This window comes from Amblyomma maculatum, chromosome 10, assembly GCF_055883805.1.
Source record: "Amblyomma maculatum isolate TAMU_Amacu chromosome 10, ASM5588380v1, whole genome shotgun sequence".
Classification (NCBI taxonomy): domain Eukaryota; kingdom Metazoa; phylum Arthropoda; class Arachnida; order Ixodida; family Ixodidae; genus Amblyomma; species Amblyomma maculatum.
In genome coordinates, this window is record NC_139353.1 from 95,553,038 (window position 1) to 95,574,085 (window position 21,048).

Below are 21,048 nucleotides of genomic sequence, written 5' to 3' on the forward strand. Positions count from 1 at the left end.
TGGACGCTTCCAAGTTGCACGGGCGGGACGGAGCGTCGCAGGGCCACTTCACGACTTTGCGCATGTTTTTATATTTGTTTTGCGTGCGGCCTAGGATGAGTTGAGGAGAGAGAGAGGAAGACCCTAGTGTACCTTTAATAACGCAGGAACAAAAATTGGCGTTGCTTTATAAATATAATTAGGTCTACGCAACGCAAGGTGGTGTGCTTCATACTCATCTGTCCATTCCATGACACACTAAAAATAACATCTTCCTTGTCACTTTATATGATTTTCCAAAGTTATGGCGACTACCGGAATCTTCTCTTACATATGTCACGGAACATATTACTGTGATATCATGGCTCCCACGCTGGGACTCCTAGGGTTGCAAACTTGGACAGCAACTTGTACTATCGATTACTTCAGTTCATAGCTGCGGACAGATGCAGGAAGTGAGATAACATAGACAGTGAAAGATTGGCGTCCCATTCCTTTTGGGAATATCCTGATATGCTGCTTCAAAGACGACACATGTGACATTCATTGCGGCTGTGATTTTCAGCTTGTGACGTACTGTTATTCCTAATCGTGAATGCCGCTAGCGCTGAATTAACGATTTCAGAGAAAAACAAAATTGTGCAAAATAATTTCTAGCTTTGACACTCATGAACTGCCAGCCAGAAAGCATTCTTTGTGTAGAACTATGGCTCAGAATAGGACACATGCTTCGGGACAGATGCAACGGGGAAGCTATTGAGAACCCTATAAAAATGGCATCCACTGTTTCACAAGCCCAGAAAGAAAGACCAATGCCCAGGAAAAAAACACGCTGGGAACTAGTCAGTGTTGGTGTCATATCTGCGCGTGTAGAGCTTCGAGCTTCAGTTTTGAACTTCAGATTTCGAGCTACAGTGCCTATCAGATACGTCTAATCTCGTAGCGCGGAGCTTGTTGCTCATTCGCGCATGGGTCAGCAAGTCTAACAAGATGAAGGAAGAAGTCGTTTAGTAGTGGGTCGCGCGATGGAGACTGAGCTCCAAATCGACAGCCAGAGATTGGGATTAAAAGCAGTTAGAGGTGGCCTAGCGCCAGCCATTCTCCTTGCTCCGAGGAAGACTGCCTAATGGATAACCTTTATTAATAGGAGGCCAGAAAATATTACTAGACTGGCTTCCTGAAGTTCGGTTTTCCACAAATCGTTTGCGCGTTTTGCCTCGTACCCATACTAAATGGTCAACAGCGCACGTGCACTAACGAAACGCGGTGACACCACCGTCCCTACACTGAGACACATTTTGTACCGATCATTTCTTGATATCGCAGGGTGGAGGAAAATCCCAAACATTGCATTATGGAGGCTCAATGCACGGCTCAAAAAGACAGCTGAATCTACATACTTTAGGCATCGTGAAAAATGCGTGTAAAAATTGGAACTCAACAGAAATCATCGGTATTAAACAGCGCGGATAAGACGCACTTTTATAATAGGGACAAGCGCCCCCCGTCGCATCATACCAAGGGTTCGTAAAGTTCCCAGTTGAAGAAACGCGAGAATATCAAAGGGCAAGGAGAAAAAGAATAATATGTGTGTGAGTAATATTAACATAATTTTATACTTGCCCGGTATTTTGGCCATACCGTGATATAGGAAGACTTATTTGTTGCAGCAGCGGTAATTCCATCTCTTCTTTTTTAATTGTGTGGTCAACTTCAAACATTCTCTTTTATTGTTTCTTTTTTGGATGGAGGACCTCCAGAACATGTCCTGGTAACGACAACAGCCAGAACTCTCTTACTGCCTCCGAGAAAGCGCCAGCCAGAGTAGAAGCTGTCTGGTTGAGAAACTCGCTGGTACCAGTCAAATGAAGGCTGACACCTGTCACTGCAGACGGTGCAACCACTCCTGCCGACCTCAGCTTGACGTTGCTTTCACCTTCGGAGCCCTCCACGAAGAACTCCATGCTCACCCTGGCATAACGAATGGCACTAAACAGTGTGCCATTGCGGCCGCTGCACATATTCCAGCCGACCGTTGCCGAGAGCGATGCACAGTGCAGCTCCACCTACGAAAGGGAATGCAGCAAAGCGGACGAAAATCACTGCAATGCTGGTGGAATGTCTGTGGAAGTAAGCACGCTTGCAAGTTGGCTGCAAACTTGAAATGAAAACTTTTAAGGCGAAAGCGTTTATTGGATCATCGTTGTCGTCAGCAAGTGTGACGCTTTTGCATCGGCTCTGATTGGTCGAGACGAGATCACGGTATGGAGGTATCGACCAATCACAGAGCACCACCAAGTATACGCGAATGCGTGCCTTATATGTCCATATGTCAATCAATGATCAATTATAATTAATATATAAATAATGTTACTAATTACTAAAATAATTGCTGCGTACTGATGACTAATCAGGTAAGTATTATTTACTAATTATTTATTACTCAGTGAATAATCAATCATTTCTACCAACTCAAATTTGTGAAATTAATTAAATAATAACTATGCCGCGCATGTAAAATCAACCACACAACAGTAAACGTAGAACAACTGCGAAGATACAAGGAGTACGATCTCGTCGCTGTCAAGCAGAATTCACTGAATAAATGCACCCACGGAATGTGAAAGACTAGCCGGTCCCTTTACTCGCAGCAGCATTCATCACTACATGCACAACTGTCGCGTAGCAGAATGCAGAACTCAGACTTTTGCCTTTCATCACTTTAGTCGCCAAAGTATCCTCGAATTTTTATCTACCGTTCTTATATTGCTAATGAAGAGGATGTTTTTTCTAACTGTTTACTGGTCTCTGGCTACCTGTAAATAGACACCCGCCTTATATGGATGCATGAGGGACCGGCGTAAAGCACGAATAACCACCACCTTCCCGCTCGCCATCACATATCACGACCGGTTACTGTAGATTGCTGCTACAGTAACTGCACAAGGCATTCCAGCCACAGATGTATACAGGTTTTTTCTTTTTTTTAAGTGTTCACAGATAGTTATTTTAATCCATGTTAGCGATGCGTTAGTGGGGTCTCTGTAGTTGTATTTTACTGCAAGGCGAGTATTATGTAAGAGATAGAGCTCAGTAATAAGCAATTAAATACTTTTCACTAATTATATTTTTATTAGTGGCCAAAGTTATAATAAAAAACTGAAGGCCGTCAACAAAACATATGAGCCCAGTTTTTAAATTCGCACTGTCGGTGATACAGTTCGAGATATTTAACGTCGAAAAAAACACATTTTTTTTTTAATCGTAACCTGGCTTTCTGCATTGCACATTTTTAAAATGGCGTCTTTATGTATATTGTATTCAGTAGTAGCAGTGAGCGTTATTTCCACAGTAATGCCACGTCTAGCAGCGCGCGGTTATAACAATGTGCATTGCGAAAAGCCAGGTTTACGGTCTAAACATTATTTATGTCATTAGATAGTTCGAGCTGCATCAACGATAGGCAGATAATAGAACCTGGGCTCAACTTTTCTGTTGACGGTCTTAGATGTCTTAATATTACGTTTGCGCCTAGAAATAAAAACAAAATGCTCATTAGTTTATAATATTTCATCAATTTCCTTACTTTATATCCACCTTGTACAATCCAGCTGCACAGACCACAGCGACATATCTGTGACATGGTTTAAAATAACGACATGTGAACAGTTAATGAAACAACACCCTGTGGACATTTGTTGTCGGAATGCCTTGTGCAGCTACTATTGCACTATTCATCGACAGTAGCCAGTCGTCCTATGTGGTGGGGAGGTGTAGGTTACACAGGCTTTCGCCGGTCCCCCATGCATCCATATCAAGCGGGCATCTTCTTAGAGGCAGCCAAAGAGTAAAAATGGTTGAGTAGAGATGGAAAAAAAAAGAGGAAGCCAAGAGTTGAGCAGTGAAGACGTCAATGACCACGGTGTAATGATATGATAGAAAGTTCAACACATAGATTTTCAGTTGCATAATGCGACTGAAGAGGACGTCGAGGGCATCAGGGTAAGCTCTTAATGGTGTGGCTGTTTTACTAGCAATGCGAGCTTTCGTAGTATACTATTAAGAAGATCTACTAACCGATAAAAAGTGGACTTTACAATTTTATCTTTTTCTCAAAAATTGACTTTTTCTTAGTGGCAGCCTTCTCGATTAAACTTTTTTTTTTTCATGCCTGAGTCGCTTTGGGACGCTAAATCCCAAAAGCCAACCATAAGGCTAAATCTTTTTCATGGTATGCTGCTGTTTATTTGCTCCTTCAAAATGTGCATTTGACTGCGTTACATACACTACCTTTAGACGGAGCACATTGCTGTGCAAAACGACGCATTGCCAGTCGCGGCTCAGAAATTTCAAATTAAGCAACCTTATTCATAGCGTGAGAGCATGGGCGTAAAAATGGCGCTGAAATGTTAAAAGAATCTAATCGGGTGAAAAGCAGGGTCATGGTGCAGTTCTGAAGCATTCTGCTTTTGTTTTTGTTTTTTTTTTGTTTTTTTACTGTGTGTTGAAAAATACCAACAGCGACGGTGACCTTTGCTGGCCTTATAAATTAGGTAAACTTCACTGATGCTAGGAAAATTACTGGCCTCAAAGGCAACGTATCCGCGGACCTAACCTCATCTTAGATGAAAGTCATTTGCCGATAGCCCGACCAAAACGAACAGCCTTCCACTCCACAAGCTTTGCTTTGCCCAGGAGACACTGAATTGCGTATCATCTGGGAGGCAAAGGGCGACATTACATCAATATAGGAAGCAATATGAAATGCATCCATTGCAACAGAATAAATGTTTCAGGTGGTGTTTGGAGCTAGTTCAGGTTGGGCTCTCTGTAAAAGCATCCGCTTTGGGATGAGTGGTGCTTGTTCCATTTTATACGAAGCTCAGAGGACTAGGATTCCATACCTGAGCCATTTGGTCGCCCTCTCTGCAGTATCCGAGGACGGGCCCGAGTATCTCGCACTCATGAAGCCCTGACAGCTTCGTTCCCATCAAAGTGACTCCAGGAAACCAGTCCGACTCCCGATTCAGGCTACTGTAGTGCTCCTGGGGAAACGTCTTCACCAGCGCCTTCGCAGCGTCATGAAGCTTGCCGCCACCGACGTCGCACACGGCCCCTTCGTAGAACCGAGACAAAGTTTAGCTTCGGACAGATAGGCAGCTTTCTTCCACCAACAGCTGTTAAGGGCATATTTCCTATTATGCGGCGTCATTGTAGTTATAAAACACCCCAGGCAATCCGTCACACTGAGAGGCTGCAATGGAGTAAGCGTCATACACCACAGCATTACAAGCCTGGTTGATTGGCCGGAGGCTAATGGCGTCAATCGCAGCAACTCGAATTGCCTCTATTCCTTTGTACTTTTCTGCTTCGTTACGTCTGTCACGCTGGATACCATCGTACTGCGAATATGGGTGTATCCACAAGCGGTTACGTGTAAGTATGCTTCATGCACACCAGCCCTACATGTTTGCCCTCCAAAAGCTACCCGAAATTCCAACATTTGCATCACGGGATAGGAGGAGGAGGAGAAAGGCTGGGTGATTAACAGGATTAAAAAACCGATTCGCTACACTTCACTTTGGGGAAGGGAGTGAGTGAATATAAAAGTGAAGGATAAAAGGGTGTTACAGGCGTATAAAGTCATTATAGTAGGGTCAGTAAATCAGTGAAGTCGGTATAGTCAGTAAATCCCAGCCTATCGATCAGGTCTGTGGTTCTCAAGAAGGGGAGCAGTGCCTGGCTTCACCGCCGGGGTTCGCCGCGGCCAGTGGCCCACAATCTTGATTTCTGTCAGCGGACGGGATTTTTGTCAGACGCTCATGCGCACGGCAGAGAAGCTGTCTTTCCGCATTATGGGCTTTCATACAGACTTTGGGCTGTAGTCTCGCTAAACTCGCATGTTGCACATGCAGGCCTATTAGCCATACTCATCACAGATGAATAATAGTTGGTGAACGCTACACCAAGCAGCAAAGCTGCTTCACGTCGGGGTAGGCCTGGCGGAAGCCGGAGCTTCAGGTCAGGGTCCAAGGTGAGAAGTTTCTGCACTGGCTAGTCATGCAAATTATATGTTGAATACCTCTACATAGGTACCTCTAACTAGCGTTACTAAGCGCACTAACTTGTACTTGTACATAGTGGCTCCGCCTGCTGCGGCCGTAATTTCCATTACCAAAGAGGTAACCATCCACTATTTTTGTCTTATTTGCTATCCTTCCTGATTAAGACTACGCATACATTCAGGTGTGAAGTTCATTGACTTACTCCTTGGAAGAGAAGTTCACAGATGTACATTTGGACAATCCGAAAGTAATTCACTTTGAGATGTCCAGATATTAAATTTCACAAGGTACTGGGCTAGACAAGAAAACATCTGGCTCCCCAGAATAATTACGTATTCCCACAATAAACAATACATGCGAGAAAAAGAAAAACAGCATTTTGTAAATCATATGTGTTGACTGTACGCACTGCCGGTCCATGTAAAAAATACGTGACGTGACTCACTTGATAGCCCTATTTATTTTCTAGAATTCCACACAGCAAGGCAAAATTCTAAAATAAATTAATTTCTGTGCCTTGATTTCCCTCAAGATTAATGCATGCATATGTTTCTATGCAAATGCAAGTTTGGCACTGCAGTCAAACATCATTCAGTACATGAGCGACGGTAGAGGAATATCCCTCCCTTTTTTGTCGAGGCATTTCGTTCACTGCCAATGAGAATGTAAATTCTATTCATATTGATCGGGAAAAATAACTTACTTGACTGGTTAATGCTGCACATGAAGGTGATGGCCGCGCAGAAGATCGCTAGAACTGAAGTCGACATAATGACTCCTACGATGAGGTTCTTGCAGAGTGCGGCAGGAACGTCCCTCCGAATCTCTCCTGAAATTTTGTTGAAACGCACAAAGCATCTGCATTCACAAGATGTGAAGTTAAATATCTTCCAAATTTCGGAGCTTCCTTGAAGGCACCTTGTCGTGGACCACCAGCATAGTATGCTTGACGATGAAAATAAGCTGTTGCCTTTATCACGCTTAAGATAGTAAATTTTAATTTTGAGAACCTCTATCTTATTGAAAATAGAAGAATATCGTAAGTCTTTTTTTTTTCCTTGCAGGGCAAAGAATTTAGGATTTTGTTTTTAACTGCGATGGCTTAGGCATTCAAAAAAAGGTTTTAAGAAGCAAGGTACGTTTCGAATATAGCATTTGGTAAAAGCTTAAACAATGATCTCGAACCGGATGATTAGTTGTAATGGAGATTTGAAAATAGAGGAAGATTTCAGCTAGTTTGCGGTCCACTATGGGCGTATCTTTGCAGCTTATCCTAATGGAGCATCTGCATTCCACGATTTTTCTGGTTATGTTATAACAACATGTCAGTGCTCATAGCCTGTGGAGTAATAGTGCCTTGCGGTACATGATTAGCGCCGAAAGGACGAAACCTCGATTTACCACAAAAAAACAATGTTTATTTGGGCTGCTACAAAGTGTCACATTTTGCTACGAAATCGAAGGGGGGCAAAAATACGTCGGAACGTAAGAGGCGTTCCTCAGGTGAAAGCTACGGGACAATGCTTGCCCCAACGAGGAAACAGTCATCTCCTTTATGGACTTCCAGTGATTGTCGAGCGCGTTTACGACGTAGAATTAAGAAGTACACTGGTGCTTTTTTTACACTTAAAAAAAGCCGTTATAGAACCTCTGCATATAGTGCGGAAGTATAATGCTTGTCCGCAAAAACGGCTTTTAGAACTCTACCAGAATGTTTGGCGTTGTAGCAATCACCTCATCATCGATTGACATCAAAGATAAACGTGTATCAACAGACTTTTTCGATTGAAAAGGAATCTGTTGCCCATCTTGCTGCAGCCAAACACAATTACCTAACTGATAATATATCAAGAAATACTCAATCTTAAAGATATCACTGCAAATTTGATATTTAATGGTAAAAGCACTGAAATAGCTCGCCCACGGCTGCCAGGACATTAGCCATTTACAAGCGTAACTTTGGACGGAATTGTGGAGAAGTGCTGTTTTCTTGTTTAAGACTGAATGCAGCGTGGTAACCTAATACTTCATCTTCTTGGACATAGCATTTGAGAATAAGCAAATTTATAATATGCGTTCTGATAGCACCTACGATACTAATAAACAAACCAAATTATCCGGTACATTAAAAACAAATAAAATGGTGCGTGCTCATATGCAGCCATGTCAAGTCTTACCAAAATTCGCCGCGTAGCTAGGTTCACCAGGTAGGCAGTTCTCCACAACTGCCTGTGTTCACAGTTGTCTCTTATATTCTTATGTCACGCTCTTTCTTACACTTTCAGAGCGGACGCCGCGAAAGTGGCCAGTGTGTGTCGCCTTCACCACTTCTTTCTTCCTACCAGCCTCGCATTGTCTTTACACGTGCCGTGACGATGCCAGCACACCACACGTGCGCGCCTTCGTTAACAAGGTCGTACGCATACGCTTTTGGTAGCGTATACTTGGGCGACAGAACAAAGAAAGCAGAATGTGTCTTGTACTCTGGTGTTTGCTCGTAGTGTCTCACCTAAGTAAACTGAGGGTCTCGGAGAAGAAAAACGGAGTCATCGTCAGTGTCCAAGGACGACTATTTAATGTCACGGGGGATACAATGCACACTTCAGGAGACTACGCTAAGCGCTGAGCACGAAGCCATCCGTTATTTTAGAAGAGGTGGGCATGCTCTTTCTCAATAGCGCTTGACGTTACAAATACAAGTAGTCCTAGTGATATCAAGCCCGTAAAATAAGGATTTATAAGACCCTATTCACGATCAAGTTTGGCAAGCGGAAAGTATTGCAACCCTGTATTCCGGCAGCCGCCATAATATTGAGCATTTCGAAACTAAAAGCCCCAAAACCTAATACTGCTGAATGGCCTGCAGTTATCTCTGATATTTCGCGCATAATTTTCAAATATAATAAATATGGCGGTTACTGTTACAAAAACAGCAACCCTCAGGGCTTTTATGTCGCCACAGATCGGCAACGACCGGCTGTGGTTTGCAGGATGTTTCCACGTAAGATCGAACAAAGGATAGTCGGTCGACCATTTATATTTATTTCAAAATTTTATACATTGTAGCCTGATTACTGCAAAGAGAAGAGCTGCAATTTGCTTTGCTGTCAAAATTTTTTTCGCAGCACAGGGCAATGATAACGATGAAGAGGTGGAGTGCCGAGCTTATCTTCTGTGCTTTTTTGGCCAACTTTAGTTATGAATTACACAAAATATGTTAATGTTAGGCCACTGAGAATTGTCTGACCTACTATATGCATGTTTTAATTTGTACTCAGTTAAGTTTCGCCTTTCTAGGTAGCGTAGATTGTTTCATAATATTTCTCAAATTCGGCCAAGAAAACGATATTTTACCTAATTTGTGGGGCATTATTTCAAAAACGGTTTAAGGCAGAGCAGGAATAATCCGATGCTATGTTCTCAGTGCAATTATCTATCAAACAGCTAAAACTCATATTTATATAATGTTTCAATAGAGAGAGACGATAGCGCTAATTTCAAGAAAACAGCCAGCAATGAAAATTTCCGACGACAAATAAAGAAAAACTTAATTTTATATTTCTTAAACTATCTCCATTTATTCTCCTCTCCATAAGCTTTAAAAATCAGTAAAAATATGTTGCATAATTTTGTTTCGCTAGTAATTGCGGCTACTTAAAAGAGGCCCTTGTGCAAAGCGTAGCGCACCACGCAGATCTGTAGATTATACGGCAATTTTGAATCGCCCACGATTTTTAAATTTTGGCGTTATATTTTTACAAAAAAAAAAATATATTTAAAAAGAGGATTAAACATATATACAATGAGATACAGCCAATGAGCCAGGCAAAGAGGGCCCAGCGTTCGATGCACTTCTCTTCACCTTCCACAAGCAAGCGCGCCACTTCGTTCTCATTGTTCTCTACCCGTAACAACATTGCATCTAGCCATTTTTTTGTCGACATTGCAAATCAGCTGTGACAGACACAGCAATGAATTATTCGGAATAAATTTTGTACGCATAGAGTTCTTGATGCGCTGTATCATCGGGCAGCACAAAAAGGGTTCGCGCAATTACCTTCACCATAACAATGAACCTTTCTGAAGAAAATAAAAAATATATATATATATATATATATATATATATATATATATATATATATATATATATATATATATATATATATATATATATATATACATATATATATATATATATATATATATATATATATATATATATATATATATATATATATATATATATATATATATATATATATATTTTTAATCTTTGTGTAGGTCTTCTCCTTCACGTCAGCTTTCTATATTATAGAAAACATATTGCATAATATTGATGCACTAGTAGTTACGGCCAGTTCAATAAGACCCTTACACAAGAATTTGCAATTGTTTTAGATCCGACTACTTGTCCGCTAAGCGTAGAAAATGCAAGCAAGATTGGATTCTAGGTTCTTAAAAAATGACCAATATTGCAGAAACGATATCGACAGAACTGAGGACGTTACTTTTGAGGTGATATGGTCACCTTAGCGCCATGGGTGCGGGGGTATGCTCGCCCAAGACATTCGTTTTAAGAGGCGGCGCAGTGAGAGCTCGTTTTCGCTTCTTCGGACCGACCGAGTTTGAAACAGTAGTACCTCTCGAGTAGCTGTTCAACGCATGTGCACTGGAACTTCACTATTCTTTTCCCCCTTGTTCACACCGCAACCAGACGCCGATAACACGGGATGAAGGAAGCGAGATGGGAGCACTATCTGGCAGCTTTGAGCGCCCGCTTCAGCACGGGCTACAGCCGCGCATGAGAAACTGCTGCGCTAGATGCTGCCGGCTGAAAGCATAAAAGTGGCACTCCAGTAGCAAAGCAAGGTATCGAATGCCAGAGAACAAAAAACTATTGGTAACCGGATGATCGCCCCTATCTTTGATGACGACATCCAGACGGCCTGAACTGGGTATTTTGCCGCGCGTTCGATCTGCTGTTCACACTTCATGTCGGCATGCATAGCCTGGACTATATGGAAGAAACTTGTGTGCAGGAATGAAAATAAAATGCGCTGTCGAATCATTCAAATAAACAAATGCAGCCCAGAAACGCTGTTTTAATGAAACAATCTTTCATGCCCTTCACAAATTTTCCATTTCCCTATAAATTATTTGGAATACGTTGCTTGCTCATTGACCTTTATCGTTTTTCTGTGGAATCCACCAAAGGTGATTGCCAAAACCATCTGTGGACTTCCCGATGCCGCAGGGCATCAGGAACCCTACGCGTACATAAATGATTCCGAATCACTCACTGCTGTGTCCGTCACAGCTAATTTGCAAAATCCAAAACAAAAAAGTGACTAGGTGCAATATTATTACGGGTTTAGATTGATGAGGACGAAGTGGCGCGCTCGTTTGTGGAAGGTGAAAGGAAGTGCTTCGAACGCTGGGTCCTCATTGCCTGGCTCTTTGTCTGTCTCTCATTGTACATATGTTTAATCCTTTTGCGTAAATATATTTTTTCCTGTGACAATATTATGCCAAAATTTAAAACTCGTGGCGATTCACAAATATCATAGAATCCGGATCTGCGTGGTGAGCATGCGCCTTTCACAAAGGCCTTATTGAAGAGGCCGTAATTACTAGCGCAACAAAATTGTGCAGCATGTTTTTAAAGATTTTGAAAGCTGAGGTAAAGGACAATAAATGAACAAAGCTTAAAAAAGTATGAAAAATAGGGATTTTCTTTAATTGTCCTCGGAAGGTTTCATTGTTCGCTGTTATCTTGAAATTAGCGCGATAGTATCTCTCTATTGAAACGTTATATAAATATAAGCTTTTGCTGTGTGATAGATAATCATGCTAAGAACATAGTGTGGAACTATTATTGCTCTCCCATAAACCTTTTATGAAATCAAGCCCTGCAAATTGAGTAAAATTTCATTTCCTGGACCGAACTTGAGAAATTTTATAACCACATCTAGGCTAACCAGAAAAAAAGAAACATTAACATTATACAGAGCGTGGTGCGAACATGAACGCCGGCGCGATGCTTCTCCGCAACTAACTCGTTTTAGCCCTAGTCCTAGCTCCCAAATGCAGGTCCTGAAGGCCATGCAGTTCAGTAAAGCTTGCTGATAATTTGTTACGTGATTATAAGTGATCAGTTCAGGGAAATTATTTTAGATAATTTAGCGCCCTAAACATTTTCTCTGACGCCGTTTGTTTGAAATTTTTTGCTTTGGTTTGTAGGCGTTAATGGCCCAAAGGAGATTCAGGCTATGAGAGCGCAGTAGTGGAGGGCTTCGGAAATTTCGACTACTGGGGTTATATATAGCGGTCACTGACATTGGACAGCACACGGGCGACTTGCTTTTCAGTTCTATGGAAAAAGAATTGCCGCAACCGGGATTCGATCCCACATCCTTGGGCACAGCAGTCGAGCACCCTAACCACTGCGCCATTATTTCGACCTGTATTACAATCCATAGATAAACTAGCAGCGCTGCTTCGTATATCTCGGTGAAAATGCGGGTCGCGCATTGACATGTTTTCTCTCCGATGATCGCGATTTTCCGGTTTCTTTATAAGGCACTCAAGCATCGATATTAGAAAGTGTGTGCAATGCTTGGCATCCGCCAACTACTCAAGGTAGAAAAGAGTGGGGCGGCAATTGTGCCTCTCATGGTTTGTTACCAGACGTTCAAAGATATGTCCAGTTAAACAAAACAAAAAATGCGTTTAGCCTTGGAGGTGCCAGATTATAGACGAAGAAAGCTTCGCTTCAAAGCAAAATAAATCAAATTAGGGGCGATTGAACTCACTTGTTGGTGCGGTTGGATTTGCTGATGGGGTTCAACGTTACGAAGAGGCTGAGACTATAAAGCAAGCCTGTACGCAGCTTCAGCTCCGTTCATGCATTAATGAGGAGCACATTAAGGACACAATTCGCTACGATATGATCTCAAAACCTAGTCGCAGAGACTGCTTTCAATGCGCATGCGTAGGGGACGGGATGCAGCTACCACATCGTGCAGACTCTCGTTTGAAGGCCGTTTACCGTTATTTTTAATGCATTTGCTCAGTTTGACATGAGCAGGCACTGCAGGACACTGGCCAGAAAAAAAAAGGCTACTATGAGATTTTATTGATAGGCTAAGCTGGGACGAGAAATGCAAACCGGAAAAACGGGTTTTTGCAGTTTCAACACCTGTCGAGCTACGCACTCTTCCCAGAAACTATATTTGGTCATTCTCCTTTGAAGCACTAACAAAACTGGCGATAAACGGCACGTTACGCCTATACTCAGGCATCTATATAGGTGTTGTGATCGAAAAATCACGCATTTATCTGGCAGGCAATAGGTGACAGCTGCCATGGCCGAGCACATATTCTGCGGATTAACTAGACGATATGATATCTGGAATTTGGGAGCAGCTGTTAGCTCGAGATGCTCATTGGATGTGGAAAAGTGAAAGCCTTTTTCAATGTCTATTCAAGCACGCTACTCCTGGACCACGCAGCCGTATTCATACGGCTTGATTAAAGCGGAGCTGTACATGTCACGTGGCCGCCTATACTATCGCGTCACACACTTAAAGGCAAAAGCTTATGTGTTCCGCATAATTTTACTGCGAAAGCAATACTACTCGCACTTTCAAGCCTTCCTGCGACTCGGCCGCAGTTACTTCGTACCCACGTGACGCTGTGACGTCACACCCCACATAATACACGGGCTGGCAGGAGCTACCAACTTGGGTCTCTCGTTTCACATGGGACGGTTATGTCAGAATCAGCCTGCTAGGACCCTGGCATCCGCGTTACCCCTATAGGCCACTAAGGCACGTTCATATGGGTTGGTTAAAGCGGGGCTTTATATGTGGGCTAAGAAAGAAGAAACAGAGAAGAAGAACGCTCGGTCACCCGCAGCTAATGCTTTCACTCAATATTTGGTTCAGCAGCGTTGAACCCTTGTAATGTTTTTGATCGCGTTATGCGTTCAAATGTATATACTTTAACCCGACGAATTCGGTCAATGAAGCAGGCACCTCGGGCATTCAGAAAACGGGATCATGGTGTTGCGCTTTTATATCCAGAGGAAAGAGGAGCAGCGCGTGCAGGGGAACAGCTTCTATTTACTAGTTCGGCTATTTTTTACCTGGCAATAACGCCAAAACTGAGCATTTTGGTGCACCTGCTGCACACTTTTGTTCTTCGTGTTCTAGGAAGCAGCGACTAAAGGAAAACAAAAGCCTCTTAAAGCAACCAGTATGCTTTAAGAGAATCTCCTCTGATCTGAAATCGTGTAGTGTACGGGGCTGAGATGGTCTTTATATTTAGCGTTTGTCAAGGCAAAAACTTCACACTTTCCTGGGCCATAGAGAACAGCAAACTAGGAAAGCAGCACTGGTGTAAAAACAGCATTAATTTTACAATAACTTTCAAACGGGGGAACATTACCTCCGCCCCGTATTGGCTGCTGCCATTTCCAGTACCATATCATGCAACAAGTAGAGGTTAATAGGTTGCTAGCTTTTTATTTCTGTAGTCCAATCGTGGCTGGCCATTAAGCTTGAATAACTCACGGCATTCACTGAGTTGTTGGTGTAGACGTGCAAACGGTTTGCATGGTGCTCATGGAATTATTCGAGAGTTACTTGATTTAGTTCTGTCGGCGATAGCTCGACCTTCTTTGTGTTGCCGGGTAATAAAAGAAGCACACGGGGTTGATGCAGGCTCTATAATGGAGAGAACGGTCTTGAGGCGAGTGTAAACTGGGACGGAAGAACAGCGCGATGTGCATCAACGGTCTCTGTAAACTCTGTACGCGGTCTGGTAATAGCAAGACTAGCCAAATTATGAGAGGAACCCCGAGAGATGTGTCGGAAATGTGCCCTCACAGCATCATCTGTTAGGTAAGTAGGGATGGGCTGCTCCTTGGCAAATAATATGGTAGCAGCCGTTGAGGTACATTTCAGCAATCCCAGGCAGGTTCGCAGAGCTTGAGCTTAAACGCTTTGTAGAATTCTTCAGTTGGTTTTTCTGATATTTTCAATTCACCGGACGTCTTTGACAGCCGCAGAGCTGACCACTCTCCACGCCGCAGTTAGGCATGTCAATCAATACAGCCCCTAGCAGTGGTCTATTTTCACAAATTCCAAAAACAGCCCTTCTAGCCTTACAAGCAGCTCTTCGCCGAGGAGCCCATGACCAAGTCGCCGCGGAAATACGAGAACTTCATCACTATGCCATAAATCAAGGACAAGGCATTGTCTACAAATGGCTTCCAGGACACAGCGGCATATCGGGCAGTCTCCGTGCGATCGCGCCAACCGCCCACCAAGACGGCAATTGTGTGTTGATCCTCGTTTCAAGGGCAGACGCAGCGGGCAGGCTTCGCACACTAGCGCGGGAGCACACGATCGCCTTGTGGAATTCTGGCCAGTTTGCGAACTGCTGCTTGAAATTCCTGGACCCTGACCTGAAGCTCCGGCTTCCACCCGGCCTGCCCCGAAGTGAAGAAACTATGCGGTGTCACCTGTGGGTTCGTGTAGCGTTCACAAATTCTTATTATCTGTGATAGGTATGGCAAATAGCCATGCATGTGCAACCTTCGGCTGCGGCGAGACGATGGGCCACATTCTTTGTGAGTGCCCCATATACAGTGCGGAAAGACAGTGTCTCTGCCGTGCGCTGGAACGTCTAGATGGACGTCCACTGACTGAAATTAAGATTCTAGGTCACTGGCCACGGCGATCGTCGGCGGTGAAGGCCTCTCAGGCACAGCTCTTCTTCATAAAAACAACGGGCCTGACCAATAGGCTGTGATTTTGCTGTTACGTGACGTGATATGACTGTGACGTGATATGGCTTTGATGTGACTATACTGACTTCACCCATGCCTCTCTCACCCATCACTTTTATATCCACTCACTCCCTTGCCCCAGTGCAGGTAGCAAATCGGTTTATTTTACTCTTCCTTCCTTCCTTTAATCTTCCTCCTCCTCCTATAGGTCGCTACCGAAGGATAGCTTCCTAAGTCACCATAAAATTTGAATGAGAGTTCACTGAACAGAGGTTTAGAGGGAGTCTCAGATCGCAAGTCGGGCCTAAGTGTTGAAACATGGGCTCGGCTTGCGCACTCAGCCCTCCCCCCCCCCCCCCCCGCCTTCCGTCAACTTTTGTTCAGTGCCTCTCTCATCCTGTATAGCCTTCTTCTTCCTTGTGTTCTAATCTGGATTATGACATCGGAAGCTTTATAACATGAACCTCAATCAGTGCTCTGTCTTATAACTATAGGCGGAACGAGGCCCGAAATTAAAGCAATTATAGACAAAGTTCCAACAAATTCGAACAAGCACTGAAATAATTAATTTTAAATTCGACAAAATAACTCTCGTCGTGCGAAGATGTTCGGACTTCCCAGTAAAACTCTCCATGATTACTCAAGGGAGTACATGACATCATCATCAAACTAACGTGACCTCACTAGCCCCCAAATAGCCAATCAAAGAGCTCCGTTACAGTCGAAGATGTTTAGAGCCCCCGCTAACGATAAAATGAAAGTGTACAAAGTTATCATTGAAAGGTAGAGGATTTCTGGCGCATCACTCTAGACCACTCCGTACAATTGTTTTGCACAGCTGCACAAGCATACTAATGACATCATAAAGGCCGCTTGATACCCAGGAATTCAATCAGAGGGAGGTGCAAAATTTGTAAACGCCATCCCGCCTCCCCAACCCATACAATGATAATGAATACAAGGTTCTCAATGAACGGGGCAACATCATCTGCGCAGCGCTTTCAACCATTACGTAGGAGTGTCTTGAGCAGCTGTTAGAACATCATGAGATAAAGAGCGAAGACGAGTGTTAATTTGGCCATTATACGCGCAGAGATTTTGAGACTAATGCTTCTGATGTAGCATAAGAACGGTCAAGTCATTATCTACAACTTAAACCCACAAATCGAGTTGAAATTTAGTTCCAATATGTTGAAAAGCCGCATGTCGATGCCTTTCTGAGGTACTTTTATTGTCGGTTTCCGTGCAAGACAGTTCTGGCCAAGAGCAAGTCTAAACCAGACTGTGAATATGGGTGTATATTCGAGATGAAATACGATGGATATAAATTATTTAAAACTGGAGAAACATAGGCTGCAGAGTAAAATAGAGTAAAATCAAGGTGTATCTAGTGTATGCTACATTCACCCATGATTCAGACCCGTTGGAATCATCGTGTGATCAAAGCGTGGGTTGGGACCGTAGCTGGATTACTGCTCAAACACACGAAGACAAAAACTGAAGAAAAAGCACTAATCAATCAGAGAAAATACATTAGATGCACAATGGACGTGCCTAAATCGACAGCTGGATACTCATCGAATTTTAAAGCGAAGACGTTTCTCCTGTCGTGAGTGGCGCATGCAGGAATTGTGTACAGAACTTATAGGCAGAGAAGGCGTAGAGCATTTGCACCCAAACTGGAAATTAAGAAAGAAAGAAAGAAAAGCACGTCCGAGACTGGCTTTCAAACCAGCGCCAGAACGAACAAATCATCTTCCTGGCACATGCACGAGAGCGTCACACTTTCAATTTTTTTTTCTTTATTACTATATGTACATAATTACAATATGTACAGCACATATATATTTATAAGTTTTCATAGATTGCAATATCGTTATATTTGGGGGGGGGGGGGGGGGTGCGTTTTACAGCGTACCATTAAGAAGAAGCCTCCTCTATCACCGCAATGAATAACGTTCTTGCCCATTCACGACCACTCAGTACCATATGATGCCATATTTGCCATATTCTTGTTGGGACTGCACTTTGTATGGTGCAGTGCTATAGATTATCGACATTGCGGCACTGGAGCGAGATCTGTCTATGAATACTTAATTGAGAGTATCTTAAAAATTCACAATGTTTTAAAAAATGAAGACTTTGGTGCTGAAACAGTTTGTATTTAGGAAGCCAGCCTAAATGAATCGACTCCATTTTTCACGGCCGGAAAATGGCCTAGCAAACTTGTCATACTATCCCCGTATTCGATCATGCATCGTTTAAATTGCAACACACTCTCAAGCTGTGCAGTAAACGCCGTCGTCTTCATCAAGTTCCAATTGCAACGCACACTCGCACTTCGCGCGCTGAACGTCACAATCTTCAGGCATTCCCTCAAGTAAGAAGATTCCATTTTTCGTTTTAAAGCAGACGCTGAACCTCTCCCTTGCTAGGACTGGAATATAGCTAACTGGCTCAGTTGCGTTGCGAATCACGTTCGGGCGAAATGATACACCTCGGCGCGCAGTAGGGAGCCCATAATCGCATTCGAAAGTTGGCTGGCTCTATCATTTCCCACTCTGCGACGCTACTACATACTAAGGTTTTTGAATGGTTATTGGTCAGCCTCCTGCAGACGTCACGCATCTATAGTACCATTAACTTTGTGTTAATACAAGCGTAAATTATGCACGTGCAGTACACGAGAATGATTGTTAAATGTTTTGTTTTACGTATCCGGTCATGCACAGGCGGCCCGCGCGGCCTTCATCACTTTCACGTAAGATCGCTGTCGCCTTAGCTGGGGAAGCTTCGTCTCTAGTGTTTCTAGTGCAGCCTTCATTTATCCACATTTTTAATTGCTGTATTTGCAATGGGACAATGATTCAAATCCTCTTACGCGATTACAGGATTACAACTGCAGTGCCTCTGTGTTTTACGCTTACGTGCCGCGCTGTGCGGCACCATCGACATCGATAACACCAAGGCGATAACAAGTGCCGGTAAGTAATATCCACCTGACTGAACATACTGCTTGACGAAGGGATATTTTAGACGTGTAATGAATAACAGTAAGAGGTGCACGCACCCTTGCCATGCATGGTTACCTGCCCGCCTTTAGAGAATCCTCCGAACCCAGCCCCTCTCCCAGCTGTGAAATTGTGAACGAAGCTTTCGTTTTGTCTTGTCAAGCTTTTCCTAACTTTGGTCTCAAGATAAGTTGGAAAATAATAATAACCTGGTTCGGTCCCGCATAGTACGAACCCGGCATCGTATGCTCCGACATCGGCGCCTTTAAGTCCCTCGACATCAGCGCAGATTCCTGGCTTGTATTAAACGCTGTGAGAGAAGTTATGTATAAGGCTGTGTAACGTTCCACTATATAAATTCACCGCATAATGCAAGCTTCATGGGCAGGTTCACTGCAAATGACGTAGTAGTTCATGCGGGAAAAATATCAAAACCGCGGAAGTAAAACCGAAATGCAAAATGTACACATTTTGCTCACAATACGGCAGAATTGAGTGCGAAAATTCATTTCAGCTTAATGGGTGTTTCTGTTCTCATTTTTGATCATACAAGAACCATCTTCCCTTTATTGGTGCTTCGCATGAGACGAGACGATTAAACAGGTAAGCAGGTACGGCACCTTGTTTGTGTACTCGTCTCATCCTCTTCTTATTTATGGCACCGATAATGTTAAACCAGCATACACAAGCGTCCATCTTTTCAGCTACCTCCCTGTCATCTCTGCAAATGTGACCATTGCTGTTCAGTGCCCAACACGCTACAATGCCACACTGCTCTCATCTTCTTTAGCATGCACCACTCGTAAAACCAGCATAGATTTTCAGCTTGTAGATACTCATTTTCTAACATGTTGAAATTAATTATGCGTAGTTAGCGGTCTTGCTCTTGCCACTTGTACGTTTGTACATGATATCCGATGATATTGGAACAGTAGAGGAAAAGGGGAAGTAACACAACTTTATTTGAGGCCAATACAAGAGCATTCTTTTTCGTGGCGCACACAATGCTTCCAATACATTTTGGTATGAAAATTGTGACCAAGAATACAAGTGGTTTACAAGCACAATAAACACTATGTTCTTGCATATAAACTTACCTGCTGCCACTGTCAACTTGCAAATGGTGTAGTGTAATGGATGAGTAACATCATTTTTGTGAAAAGAGGGGTTTGGTGGTCACCTGTAAAGTGGCCTCACTTAAATTGCCTAATTATAATTTGGCATAATATTTGTAAGGAAATAATTCATTATAGCAGTGCCACAGCACTTCTAACCTTCTTTGGGGAGGGGGGGTGGTATCTGCTGCGAACTCCCTTGTGCGTACATCTGGCTTCACATCTTGGGTGCCTTACATGTGCGTTCATATTATGCACAGGCAAGTGGTATACTTCTGTCTATAAAGGATCATATTGATTATTGTGTGTAGGTCAGCTGTACCGAACATAACATCCTGAAACACTCTAATGAATTTCACACAAGATTTGCCATTTGGTTTTGACCCTGCTGGCTATAATTTCCCAGAGCTATTATGACTGCCTACATAAACAATCTTCCTACTAATAAGCGGTTGCTGACTGTTGTATTTTACACCGCATCATACAATTCTTTTTTTTTTTCAGGTATGCGCATAATTACATTGCTCAAGCCTTATTGCATGGCGCACAAACTACGCCATTCATTTCTTGTGCAACTGCTCCTGCAAAACCGTGAGACTGCACCGCTTTGATAAAGCTTAAACATCAGTGCCCTTGCTATGTGTAGGAATCTGCTTATACCCCTGTCACGCGGGCACTTGTAAGGCCTTGAAAATTACGTTTCTTTGCTGCAAAGGCGTTGGCGCGCGGCTACATGGCAGTCGAGCGCCTTTTGCGATAAAGGACCGTAGCGGGAAAGGCAGGCGTCAGCGGCCTTTAGCTGCGTAAAGAAGCAGCCCAAACCTGAGCGCCACCGAGCGGGCTTAAAAAAAACCACAACAAAGAAGCAAAAACGTTGACACAAATGTAATTTTAATATTATATTTAAGCCTACATGATTTTATTACCCGTTAATTTTGCATTTAAATGAACTTTAAAAATGTCGAGTGTTGATAGAAGACTTCGACCGATTTCAGCAGCCGCATCAGCATACCTGTCTCTTTGTTGTGATGTGCGTTTAGTGCGGTCTTCTTTCCTTTGTTTTTTGCTTGTGCCTGCATTTGTCG

At 43.1% G+C, this 21,048-nt stretch overlaps 1 protein-coding gene across 1 annotated transcript; it reads right to left on the minus strand.

Annotated features, from left to right (window-relative positions):
* Window positions 1-1,690: 1,690 nt before the first annotated feature.
* On the minus strand, window positions 1,691-8,594 carry LOC146177042 (uncharacterized). The gene is made up of 4 exons (XM_084581439.1): window positions 8,554-8,594; window positions 6,748-6,902; window positions 4,884-5,095; window positions 1,691-2,045 (listed from the first exon to the last, which is right to left on the minus strand). The coding sequence occupies exons 1-4, from the start codon at window positions 8,592-8,594 to the stop codon at window positions 1,707-1,709; spliced, it is 747 nt and encodes a 248-aa protein (XP_084437565.1). The 3' UTR covers window positions 1,691-1,706.
* Window positions 8,595-21,048: the final 12,454 nt, after the last annotated feature.